This window comes from Salvia splendens, chromosome 13 (genome assembly GCF_004379255.2).
Source record: "Salvia splendens isolate huo1 chromosome 13, SspV2, whole genome shotgun sequence".
Classification (NCBI taxonomy): domain Eukaryota; kingdom Viridiplantae; phylum Streptophyta; class Magnoliopsida; order Lamiales; family Lamiaceae; genus Salvia; species Salvia splendens.
Genome location: NC_056044.1, coordinates 27,389,518 through 27,403,359, shown reverse-complemented (window position 1 = coordinate 27,403,359; position 13,842 = coordinate 27,389,518). Strand labels below are relative to the sequence as shown.

The 13,842-nt window shown below is 40.4% G+C and overlaps 1 protein-coding gene across 2 annotated transcripts; it reads left to right on the top strand.

Moving 5' to 3' along the window:
• The first annotated feature begins 6,358 nt into the window (after positions 1 to 6,358).
• On the top strand, positions 6,359 to 7,405 carry LOC121761972. 2 transcript variants are annotated; one of them, XR_006042135.1, is made up of 3 exons: positions 6,359 to 6,418; positions 6,802 to 6,919; positions 6,993 to 7,405. XR_006042135.1 is itself a non-coding variant. In XM_042157690.1 (2 exons), the coding sequence occupies exons 1-2, from the start codon at positions 6,751 to 6,753 to the stop codon at positions 7,175 to 7,177; spliced, it is 354 nt and encodes a 117-aa protein (XP_042013624.1). In that variant the 5' UTR covers positions 6,520 to 6,750; the 3' UTR covers positions 7,178 to 7,405. The 2 variants fall into 2 exon arrangements, 1 of the variants encoding a protein (XP_042013624.1); XM_042157690.1 differs by lacking the exon at positions 6,359 to 6,418 and having other exon boundaries at positions 6,520 to 6,919.
• Positions 7,406 to 13,842: the final 6,437 nt, after the last annotated feature.

Genomic DNA, 13,842 nt, shown 5'->3' with positions numbered 1-13,842 from the left:
CTCAAGATAGCAAGCAGTTGTGAGCGGTAGCGTGTGAGTGTGAGTTCGTTGTAATTGTAAAGAGTTCGTCAATAAGATTCCGGTCATCTTCTCCGTGGACGTAGGTGGATTATCACCGAACCACGTTATATCGTTTGCGTGCTTTATTTCCTCGTTCGTGCGTGTGTGAGATCGGCGGTATCGCGACCCAACAAGTGGCGCCGTCTGTGGGAAACGTTGAAACGTTTTCTTGATTGGTTTTCTGGGCGAGTTGAAGTCCGGGAGCTCTGTTGTCTGAGCCGATCTTGGCGATTGCCCACCGTTTGTTCGAGAAATGTCCACGGCCAGGTTTGAGGTGGAGAAGTTCACCGGCAGAAACGATTTTGGGCTGTGGAGGCTGAAGATGAAGGCCATCTTGATGCAGCAAGGCCTATGGGATGTCTTGAAGGGAAATAGTGATCCTAAAGAGAATCCGGAGGCCGACGAGAAGGAGAAAGGGAGGCTTCAAGACATGCAATACAAGGCCTATAGCACCCTGATCTTAAACTTGACAGATAGGGTGCTTAGAGAGGTTTCCAAGGAGGAGACAGCCGCAGGGGTGTGGACAAAACTTGAGTCATTATATATGACCAAGTCCCTTGCAAATCGATTGCATTTGAAGCAGAAACTTCTTGCCTTCAAGTTCTCGGATGGAAGAAGCATTGCTGAGCAGCTTGAGGAGTTCGGAAAATGTATTGATGATCTTGAAAACATCGATGAGGTAATCAAGGATGAGGACAAAGCCTTGATGTTGCTGAATTCCCTTCCTAAAAGTTTCGAACATTTCAAGGATGCGGTGCTACTTGGAAGAGAGTCCAAGGTTACCTATGAGGAGATTCATTCTGCCCTAAAATTGAAAGAATCACAGAGGATTGATCATCCAACTTCTTCAAGGAAAAATGATCCAGTAGCTGAAAGTTTGTATCTGAAGAAAAGTCAGAACAAGAAAGGCTTCAAGAAAAAGAAACCAAAGAAGGAGAGGGCTGAGGGAGAGAAGGAGACCAGGAGCTGCTATTATTGCAAGAAACCGGGCCATTTAAAGAAATCTTGCAATGCTTGGAGAAGGAAGCAAGGGCAAGAGATGGCTGGCAACCTGGAGACTGCTGATCTAGCTCAAGAGGTGGAGGCCAACGAGGCCTTGAATATACACTCAGGAGCAAAGATTGAAGAGTGCTGGATTATGGACTCGGGCTGCTCCTTCCATATATGCTCTCACAAATCCTGGTTTCAAGAATTGTCAGCATGGAGAGGATCAGTGATGCTGGGGAATGATCAGACGTGTGATGTCAAGGGCATTGGGGAGATCAAGCTCAGAATGAAGGGTGGAAGTGTCAAGACTCTCACAGAGGTCAGGTTTATACCACAGATCAAGAGAAACTTGATCTCTCTTGGATTGTTAGAATCAAAGGGGTACAAGTTTGATTCCAGTAATGGGATTCTCAGAGTAACAAAGGGTTCCAGAATCATTATGGAGGCCCAAAGAAAGAATAGCTTGTACTACTTGCTGGGAGAGACAGTGGTTGATGCAGTGAATGTTGCTCAGTCAGAGAATCTTAATATTTGGCATGCTAGGCTGGGACATGTGGGTGAAAAGGGCATCAGGCAGCTGGCCAAACGTGGTGTGATGAAGTTAGGTACATCAGAGAAACTGAGTAAGTGTGAATCTTGCATTCTTGGAAAGGCGAAGAAGCTGCCATTCACTGGTGGGAAGCACACTTCAACCGCACCCTTTGTGTATGCCCACAGTGACCTTTGGGGGCCATCTCCAACTGAATCCATAGGTGGAGGTAAGTATTTCATCTCCATCATAGATGATTATTCAAGAAAAGTATGGATATATATCCTGAAAGAGAAGTCCCAAGCATTTGAGAAGTTTAGAGAATGGCATGCTAGATATGAGAATGAGAAAGGGTCAGTGCTGAAATATCTTAGGACTGATAATGGCATGGAGTTTCTGTCTACTGAATTTGATAGCTTCTGTAAGGAGAAGGGAATAAGGAGACATAGGACAGTGCCAAGAAACCCCCAACAAAACGGGTTGGCAGAGAGAATGAATAGGACATTGCTAGAGAAAGTGAGATGTATGCTATTTTATTCTGGAATGCCAAAGAAGTTTTGGGCAGAGGCCGTTTCTACTGCAGCTGCTCTCATCAATAAGTGTCCTTCTTCAGCAATCTCTGATGAGACCCCAGATCAGAGATGGTATGGGAGCTTGGGAGATTATTCTGCATTGAAGATTTTTGGATGTGCAGCTTATGCACATATAAGGCAGAATAAATTAGAACCAAGAGCCAAGAAATGTGCAATGTTAGGATACCAAGATGGTGTGAAGGGATACAGATTGTGGAACTTGGATGGAGAAGGTCAGAATGTTATAGTGAGCAGAGATGTAATATTCAATGAAGAAGAAATGCCATTCAAGAAAAATGGAAGAGCCTCTGATGGTGGCAGCAGCTCTAGTATGCAGAACTTTGAGTTTGGTGAAGGATCTGGTGGGACAGATACAGATGAGGATGCTGATATTACAGAAAATCAAGAAGAAGGTGGAGTACTTAATCCTCAACCAGCTCAGGATGCGAGTGATCATGATCCACCAATGGAGCAAGCTGCTGCAAGTCAGGAAATTAGAAGGAATCCGAGGAGGAATGCAGGCTTGCCTAGTAGGTTTTCAGATTATGATATGAGCTTCTTTGCTCTATGTGTAGCAGAAGTACTCATGTTTTCAGAGCCCTCGACCTATGAAGAAGCCATGAGTTGCAAGGAAAGTCAGAAATGGATCAAGGCCATGGAAGAAGAAATTGAGTCCCTATTGAAAAATGGAACTTGGGTTTTGGTGATTGATCCAGGGATACAGAAACTGATCAGTTGCAAATGGTTGTTCAAAAAGAAGGTAGAGGTGGGGGAGGTTGAAAGCATACGTTTTAAGGCAAGGCTGGTTGCTAGGGGGTTCACACAAGTGGAGGGAATTGATTACACAGAGGTGTTCTCTCCAGTGGTGAAACATACTTCCATTCGGATCTTGTTGGCCATGACTGCTCATTTTAACTGGGAGCTGCATCAACTCGATGTGAAGACAGCCTTTTTACATGGAGATCTAGAGGAAACAATCTACATGATGCAGCCTAAAGGCTTTGAGAAACCTGGAGAGGAGAAGAAAGTTTGCTTGCTGAAAAAGAGCCTATATGGCCTCAAGCAAAGTAGTAGGCAGTGGAACAAGAAATTCCATGAGCAGATGGAGCTGATGGATTTTGAGAGATCAAACTTTGATAGCTGTGTGTATATCAAGAGAAAGGGAGATCTGATAGTTGCCTACTTATTGCTGTATGTAGATGACATCCTGTTGGCTGGATCTAGCAAGAATGAGCTGCAGATTGTCAAGAAGGAACTGAAGCAGAAGTTTGAAATGAAAGACCTTGGGGAGGCAAAGCGGATCCTAGGGATGGATATCATCAGAGACAGAGGAAAAAGGGAGCTGAGGTTGGTTCAAGCTGATTACATCAGGAAGGTGATAGAAAAGTATCAAGTGAAGGATGCAAGGTTAGTCTCCACTCCATTGGCAGGCCATTTCAAACTTAGCAAAGAACAAGAGCCAAAGACAGATGAAGCTAGAAGGGAAATGAGTCTGATACCCTATGCGAATATAGTGGGCAGTGTGATGTACTTGATGATTTGTACAAGGCCGGATGTTGCTCATGCTATAAGCGTGGCCAGTAGGTACATGGCTGACCCGGGCAGAGAGCACTGGGCCGCGCTGAAATGGATCTTGAAGTATCTAAAGGGATCTGTAATGATTGGTTTGAAGTTTGGTGGTGGAGCCTGGTCTGAAAAGGATGAAGTTCTTGAGGGATTTTGTGATTCGGATTATGCTGCCAACTTGGACAACAGAAAATCCCAAAGTGGCTACATATTCACGTTATTTGGCACAGCAGTGAGTTGGAAATCAAATCTACAGTCTGTGGTTGCATTGTCTACGACCGAGGCTGAGTATATTGCGCTAACAGAGGCTGCAAAGGAAGGAAAATGGCTGCAAGGGATACTACAAGATCTAGGAATGAAGCTGGGAGCAGTGAAGATTAACTGTGACAGCAACTCGGCTATATGTTTAGCAAAACATCAAATGTTCCATGAGAGGTCGAAGCATATAGATGTGAGGAGACACTTCATCAGAGATGAGATTCAAAGTGGAAAGATCAATGTGGTGAAAGTTCCTACCGAAGAAAATGCATCAGACATGTTGACAAAATCTCTGCCAACTTCGAAATTCAAACATTGTTTGAAGTTGGTTGAGATTGTGGAGTGTTGAAGCTTGTAACAAGGATTGAGAAGGGAATCCAGATATTGATGGAGTTTTGCAAGGACAAGGTGGAGATTTGTGAAAGTGTGTCCATGCAAACTACTGGAGCTCGGCTTCTGAGCTCGGAAATGAAGCTCGGCTTTGAGTCCGGTTGTGATCGAGTGGTGGAGCCTCGGCAGCTCCGAGAAGAGATCAAGAAATAAAGCTCGGCTTTGAGCTAGCCGAGAAAGGCAGTTCGGTCGATAGCCGAGAAAGGCAGTTCGGTTGATAGCCGAGAAAGGCAGTTCGGTTGATAGCCGAGAAAGGCAGTTCGGTTGATAGCCGAGCAGCGGTTATAACTAACTTTGGGAAATAGAGTTAGTTGGATTTTATTTCTTGATTGCATCTTGTATAAATAGCTCGATAGAGCTCAGTAGTGAGAGAGCAGAATTACACCATATACACACACTCAGAGAGATTAAATCTCAAGATAGCAAGCAGTTGTGAGCGGTAGCGTGTGAGTGTGAGTTCGTTGTAATTGTAAAGAGTTCGTCAATAAGATTCCGGTCATCTTCTCCGTGGACGTAGGTGGATTATCACCGAACCACGTTATATCGTTTGCGTGCTTTATTTCCTCGTTCGTGCGTGTGTGAGATCGGCGGTATCGCGACCCAACAGATGAGACGTTTCTGACTAAATAATTGTTCTTCTACTTGATCTTCAGATATTCTAGGAGACATGCTAAGACTACTTCCGGATCAGACAAGCGCGCAAGAAGAGGCTTCTCCAACCTACATGGAGTCGGTATGTTCTTTGGAAGGCTTAGGCACCTTTGAAGATTGCCTGCACCAAGTTGAAAACAACCTAATCTGTAATGCTGACACCTTGAATGGAGCATTGTGTGCAGACGAACTACGATACTTTGAGATGGATCAGGCAATCCACAGTCCTCTTCTGGAATTATCTGAAGATATACAGGGCGACATCAGTGCTTATATGCCATATTCTGGTGTTCCCACCGGTAAATCTAACAGGGGGTGGAACATTCCAGTCTTTGTATTAAGATGGTGGTTCTCCATAAGAAGAATCGTGGGTAATACGGTTACGATTGAAGACGATTTTTGGAGATCCTCTGCAGCTACATGTGAAGAGAATTTATGAGTTCTTATATATGCATGCATATACAGATTTAGCTGATTGTTTTGTGAAAAAATATACAATAAGCAAGGCTGTAAGTGCAAACAGTGGAAGCATCAGTGTGAAATTGTATATGGTAGTGTTTTAGGGGTGGTCTAGTTTTCCATTCAAGGACTACCTTTTCTGTACATATTCAATATGTGAATAATAAATAGACCCTTACTTCCATGTAAAGCTGCAGATTTGATAACTGAAAGTTTGTTTGGAAATGGAATGGAATTTCCTTTTGAAGGGAACTCTCATCATTTGCATCAGAACAGAAAAGTTGAATAAACATTCATTTCCTACAGAAGTATATTTTTCATTCGGACATTTGTTCATTCTCAAAGAATCTATGAGTTGATGAAAATTGTTTAGCACATGTACACATGTAAATGCTATAAGCAATCTTAAGTATGCTAAATTGCGAACGTTTGGTTTCATCCTGTTCGGGTGATCGGATATTTCAAATTGGATAAGAGGATAAGGTTTACCAAGGTTGAAGAGGAATTGGAATTGGAATTGGAATTGGAAAGAGGGAGAAGGCTTGCCAAGGTCTAAGGAAACTGAATCAACAAAAAAAAGGAGCATATGTGGTAAATTCAGGTGACAAGTAACTTGTGTTTCTTGATCAAGAAATATCACTGAGTTTCCTTGTCTAATTTTAGAGCTATTTCAAAGATGCGAATCAAACTTCAGCTCGGCTCAAGGCGAAACTGGAGTTGAGGAACGGGAATGCTCGAAAATATTGACCAGTGAGGACATATTGTAGAAGAAGTTGCTGGGCAGCTTCCTCATCATTTCTGTCAAAATTCCATTTTGACTTTAACACAACCTTCAAGATTGCATTTCTCATGTTGAAATTTGCCTATGCACCAACAGAGAGATTTGCAGCAAGGTCTCAGACTCCATTCTTGATTTTGGTGGCGATATTTTTTTGCAGGAAATGAGGTAGTTTCCTATCTGTTTCTGGGAAACCATGATCTTGACTATGGAAGTGATTAAATAATCTAGTGTAGTTGAATATTTTAAAAACTATGGTAGAGAAAAAAAAATCAAAATTCAAAGAACACTGAAACACAACAACACAAACCGAGACTTCATTTTGGCCAAATGTGGGTGCTGACAGACACTGTTAACACATACTTTAATATCATCACCCTCTTTTTCTTATATTCTGATGCTCCCTTTTCAGACAGAATAGACAAGAAACAGAATAGTTAGAGAATGATGTTGATGGATGAGGTGATGCTAATTGTAAGTAAGCACACACATGTTTGTAGATGCTAAATAACCTGCAAATTGTTTTTTTTTATGCGCGACATTCTGCTAAGGTCGAAGAAGGGTTGGAATCAAAGAAAGCGAGAATCTTTTCCAAGTTAGGCGCGAGAGTTGTTGGTGCTTCTGCTCGTGTAAAGGAGGCCTTCACCCTCAAGAATTTCCGCATCAAAGGTGAGTCTACCTTGTTATTTGATAATGATGAGATGTGTCTGACTAAATAATTGTTCTTCTACTTGATCTTCAGATAATGAGAAACATGCGAATCCATCTCTATCTGATGAAGTATGGCGGTTAGATTGTATTTGGAGGCGTGGTGCGATCGATAAGCAGTCTTCTAGAAAACAACATCTGCACCGTGGAGGATTTCCTCATTCAACGCCTCAAAAATCCATAAGTTTCTTCTGTATTCCCTCCTCAGATGACAAATGAAATGTCTAATTAAGGTGCAAATGAAGAATTTTGGTATCCAATCTTGCCTTTGTACAAATGAAGTATTGCTAATTTGCTTCTTCAGTTGAAAATAGGTCTAAACTGGCCTGCAGTAGATTGTGAATTCACCAAATAAGAATTGGCAGAAGATTGTTAGTAGAAAGGGATGGAGAATATTGTTCTTTGTTTTGAAATTTAGGCAAAGGCTGGTTTTAGAAGTTAGTCCAATTCGACCTGGTTAGTGTGGTGGTGTTCTTTATACCCCTGGACTGTTGAAGCTGTTTTGTGTTGAAAACACACACTCTTGTGATCGATCATTAAGGTTACGAATTTTTAAGTTACTATTATTGAATTTCAAGAAGAGTTAATTTGACAAAATTAGTCATCGATCCTTCCATAACGCCAAATATATGCATCTCATTACAAAGCATTTTGACTAAATCTCATTCCGGTTTTTTTCTTTTTTCAGAGAGCCACACTAATTACAACAATAATTATCACACGAAATGATAACAAAAAGTTACCTAATTGTTTTCAAATGTCCGGAAATATTGTATCCAAAATAATTAATTATTTTGATGCTTGGTATGTTGGTTAAATTATTTCCCATGTTAGTTTTTCGACCCGTCTTAATTTTTATTTTTTAATGTGTTAAATAAACTCATCAAGTAATTGAGTTAAATAATCTACATGAAAATTCTATCATGATAACAAACTTAAATTATCTTATCGCCTTCAAATTTTACAACTTCTGATTTTGATTTGAAATATAGAAAATATATTCTAATACAATTAGACAATCCAAGGGCGTGTTCAGTTTTTTTGAATATAGCCAGTTTTGGTGCTATTTTTGGGAGATTTCATCTGTTCATCTTCATGGAACTAATTTTGATCGGCCCGAATATATTGCCAAAGCCCGCACTGTTCCTATTTGATTTACCAAAATTCAATTCTCCGTGTGAAGCTGGTATTTGAAAATTGGAGAGAGCTGTAAAGTCATAAATCAGTGCAAGATTACTTTTATGCCCCCGCAATTAATTTTCCTACCTTCCAGCTTCACTTTCCCCAAAATGCTAGGTTCATCTGAACCCTCTCATTTCCTCTGTGCGGCGGAATTCTTTGGGCGGCACACTCAAAATACCAATTCTTCGTGACTTTTGACACGGAGCTTTTTTGGGCAGGCGACGAAATCGATTACACAAATAGTCTCCCGATCAGTACTCAGGTGTGTTTCAAATGGCTTCGTTACCAGTTTATGCAAAGTGGCAATGAACACCCAGAATAAGGGAGGAGATACTCCCCGGTTTAGTCGTGTAACATTCAATTCAATGTTCACTGAACCATACTTGGTCTAATTTTGCACGTCTTTACGCAGGGGACGGTTTGTTACTTTGGAGTAAATTGTGGCCTTCGCAGATCTGGGTACCCCTTTCGATACTCATAAAAAGAGATATTTTTGGGAACACACTCGTAAAAAGGAAATAAATAAATATACCATAAATGCAAATATGAGTTTATTTCTGCCTCCCCGAACACGCGAATTGATTTAAGAATATGTGGGCCCAACCTTATACAAATAGTAAAGGAATTTAATCAATACATTTGGAATAGCAAAAACTGAATACGCCCTAAACTTAAATACAAACAAATTTATCAAGTATATAGTTTAAATATTAATTTTGTTTATTTAATACTCCACGTCAAACATCTACTCTTATTAATTTATTCATATTAAATTAAATAATTTGTTTTATTTGTTAATATCACCTAATATTATGGAATCGAGTCCATGAGTCAATCAGTTGTGCATAGGGTTATTACAATCACGCTTCATGATTATATATCGAACGACGACTTTTTACATAAAAACCTAATTGAAGTAATATGAATTGGCGGCCGTCTTATTGCTGAAATAATCTAACTTGTCTGCGCACTGATTTATTGAATTAAATTTGTATAATTACGTACTCTTTGCTAGTACTCCTCCGTAGAGTCATAATTTTGTCATTTCTATCTCTCCCACAATAAGAATTATATTTCATTTTTATCAAAAATGATAAATAAGTCACACATTTCACTAACCCACTTAACTCATATTTTATTATAAAATCAATATAAAAAAATAGAACTTATATTCCACTAATTTTTCCAACTCATTTTTTTTTATTTCTTAAAACTTGTGCTCACACTAAATGTAACTCCTATTATAGGACGTAGAGAATAATTTATAACAGGATAAAATAACTTTTTAAATGTCCTTGTAAAATAGTACTACTAGTGGTTATAGTCTTGCTCTCCACTACATTGATTCATCTATAATTTACTACTCGAACCTGACTTAATATACTACTCCTATGATTTAGTGCATTTTTCATATTCGGGATAATAATATGTAGTAGGGTGCGTTATAATGCTAATTTTTCTTAAATTGCTAACTTATCAATGCAATATTTAAAAAAGAGTAAATGTCAAAATTGGTCCTGAACATATGTCCATTTTACGATTTTGGTCCTAAACATTATCTTTTGGATTTTTTGGTCCTTAACATATGAAAATTTGATCATTTTGGTCATCCGTCAATATTTCCGTTAAAAACTAACGGTCAACTGGTTTAATCCCGATTTTGACCAAATTAGACTTTTAATTCTGATTTTTTACTCCCTAATTAATTCCCTAATTATTTTCTTAGAGAGAGTGTGTGGATTGGAATTAAAAATGGATTCCATTTCAATTCCATCTAATTCCATTTCTCAATTTTCCAATCAATTTATGTTGAAGCAGAGCATGGATGAAATGAAGCAATTGTTTAAGCTAAGCATGGAGCTCCAAGAAACCAGGGTCCGAGCAGACCAAGACCTCAAATCGCGCGACGCCCAAATCCTCCGCCTGAAGGAGCTCCTCGCCGCTGCCATTAAAGAACGCGACGAAGCTCGAGAAAACTGCAAGAAGATATTGTTGGAGAAGATCCTCGTCCACCAATCAGCCCTCAATTCAGCAATCTCCAGCATAGAAGACGAACCCGCTAAAGGAATCGACGGATTGTCCTCCTCCGACTGCGAGGAGAGCATCGCTTCGTCGCCCGACAGAATGCCCGTGGAGTTGATCAAAGACCCGTTGCCGGAAAAGGGGAAGCTGCTGCAGGCAGTGGTGAAAAGGGGAATTAAAAATGGATTTGCGTGAATGTGAAGACGGTGATTAAATTAAATAATATGTTTATAAAAATGAAATTAAAATAACAAATTGAAATTAAAATAACAAATTGAAATTAAAATAACAAAATGCAATTCATAAATTTGTACCCAGGCCTAAAACAAAAATGAAGGGAAATATGATATTCGCCAACGGTTTCCAAAATACGGAATCGAATTCTAATGCTCTGTGGAAGTGGAAATGAATCGATCTGCAGTCGAGAAAGCCCGAGGGCAAGCTCTATCCGGTGACGGAATTCTTCCACGAGAAGATAGACGACGCCGTCCTCGGCCCCGGAATCGGCTGCGGCGTTGGATTGGGGTTCGGAGTGATCGGCGGCGCCGGCTTACTCAGCTCGTCGTGGAATGATCTTAGATTGGTATTTGGCGTCGGAACTGGATGCGGAGCCGGTGCCGGAGTCGGGATCGGGCAGGGTTACGGCGGAGGGTTCAGCTTGGAAACCGTGGGTACAAATTATAATTATAAAAGTGGGTACAAATTTATGAATTGCATTTTGTTATTTTAATTTTATTTGTTTTTAGTATATTTGTTGTTAATATGTTTGTTTTGTTTTACTATGAGTAATTAAGAGTTTTAATTGGTCAAAATTGGGCTAAACACCCGTTGACCGTTATAAAATTAACGGAAATATTGACGGAAGACCAAAATGATCAAATTTTCATATGTTCAGGCCCAAAAAATCCAAAAGATAATGTTTAGGACCAAAATAGTAAAATGGGCATATGTTCAGGGGAACAATTCTTTTTTTGGTAAAGAGCATTAGTTGAATTCCATTTTAATGAAGAGCATTAGATGAATTCCACCTCAGGGAGTGACGCACAAGGGTTGTGCGTCGTTAACTTAAAGACGCATAATCATTATGCGTCGTTAAAAGACGCATAACCATTATGCGTCACTAATTAACGACGCATAACCCTTGTGCGTCACTAACTAACGACGCATAATAGTTATGCGTCTTCCATTGCGTTTTAAAACGGGCAGAAGGCAGAAAGAGACAGAAACCAAGCGAACGAAGAAGCAGGAGGCGAAACCGAAACCAGCGACGCAACCTACGCAATTTCCGACGAATCCGAGCAATTTCCGGCGAATTTCCACCTTCTTGCTACCGTATTCCGGTAATTCTTCTTCAATTTGGCTAAATACAACCTTTAATGATTAATTTGGGCAGATATTCCGTAATGTAGAAAAAAGTAGGGTTTATGATGAAATTGATGGATTTTTAGGTATATTTGTGTTGTTTTGTTGCATATAATTAGGGATTATGATGAAAGTAGGGGTTATGACACAAACTACGGAATTTTTGGTCGAATTTCCGTAATTTGTGTATTTTATATGGATATAATTTAGCAAAATTAGGGTTTATGATGAAATTGATGGATTTGTTGATCGATTTTCCGTAATTTGGGTATTTCCTATGCATATAATTGAACGGGTAGAAAGAAATGATTAATTTTTTGTAATTGTGCCCCTTTTAGTTAGATTGTTGAGATGTTATGAAAAAAAATGATATATTGGGTGAATGTTTTGAAGTAGATGGCATCTGCAAGTACCGAACATCAGTTATGCTATGGACCTGAGGATCCATCATTACTATTTCATCAGAACGAGCACATTTCAGCGTCCTTGTTGGCGAATGGCACAACAAATGTGTTGAGAAGTCGTAGGACGGAGAGTAAGGTTTGGGCATTGCCAATACATGAGAATGTGATGTATTGGCTTGATGTATGGGGGTTCAGAGGCGTGGTTCAATGTGGAAGGCCGATGAGGATGGACAATGAGCTAATAACTGCCTTGATCGAGCGCTGGAGGCCTGAGACACACTGTTTCCACCTTCCAGTTGGTGAAGTTACTGTAACCCTACAGGATGTGCAAAGCCTGTGGGGTTTGAGAGCAAACGGTCGTGTTTTCACTGGCCGTGACTACCCTGTTGGATTTGAAGATTGGTCCAGCAAGTGTAGAGATTTGTTGGGATGGATTCCTGATGCAGAAACAGAAACGAAGCACGGTGGTTTGTTGATGACGGCTTTGATCCACCAAGCGACGATGCCGTTGGGTGATGGGCTGCCTGAGTATGCATACGTCCAAAGAGCACGTATACATGCTCTGATCTTGTTAGGGGGGCTTATTTTACCGGACACCACAGGGTGTAAGGTTCCCTTCATGTGGTTAAATGCCTTAGACGATCCGGAAGATGTAGCTAATATCAGTTGGGGTAGTGCTGCTTTAGCATACCTGTATCATTATTTGTGCGAGGCTTCTGTAGGCAGACAGAGCAGAGATGTTGGTGGACCTATGGTTCTCTTGCAGCTGTGGGCGTGGGAAAGAATGCCTAGAAACGAAGTCATAGGCACGTAGGTTCAGGGCCAAACCGACTACTCCAAGAGCACTCATCCATAAACCGGTTACTGGTACAAATAACATAAAGAAATGTAACCAACGTTTATTGGAAAAAGCAACCCCAAAGATTTGGGACCAAAAGCGATTAGCGGTGACCATGGAATAAGTTTCTTCGGCTTGAGTTGGGTTAAAAGCACGGAATGTATTTGCACCATCACCATCTTCAAATAAAGTACATTGAGACCAGCCTTTTTGATATCGCCTATGCACACGCCGTATACCCCGTGTGGAGCCAAGTAATGTTTTTATTTAAATTAACTCACATAATTATGTGTTTTGTTGATAACGGTTGACATTAATATTATGCATAGGTGGCACGGAGTTACTGAAATTGGAAATGCTCCCCGACATTCAGTAGCTCATTATCGTGATCAGTTATCACTGATTCGTCCTGGCCAGGTGACATTTATTTGTGTTGTCTTAGTTAATGAATTATCAATTTGTAGTATGAAATTAATCGTGTTTTTAATTTTATTTGTTTGTAGTTTCTGTGGACACCGTATGCAGACTGTATCCTGCCTGAGCACTGTATTGATTCGACTGCATCGTACTTGTGCGACACTTATTTGGTGTGCTGGTCATTTGTCGAGGCACACGAGGCTGGACGCGTTTGCCGACAATTTAACCTATACTAGCGTATTCCTCAGTACTGTGATAGGATGCTACATAACTCCGGCCATTTGAGTAAAAGTCACCGCCGTGGGAGGAAGGGCGCTGATTGGGCTAAGGTACATAAGTTCTTCATTGATGAATGGGACTTGCGCCACGACAGGTTCCAAGCAACTTTTGACCACGCAACGGCGACAATGGGTGGTCGCATTAATCCGGGCTATATGGCGTGGTACAATAGGATCACCATGTCGTACCTAGTTCAACCTGGGACACAGTCAACTGAATGGATGAACGAGGCAGCCTCTTCTAATTTATTGGCGGTATGTGATGTTTTTGTATATAAAAATGTCTTTAGTTTAAAGTTTGTATTGCTCCACGTGGTATGATGTCATTTATATTTTTATTATCTAGGTTGAGACCCTTCAGGGGATATGGCATTTGACCTC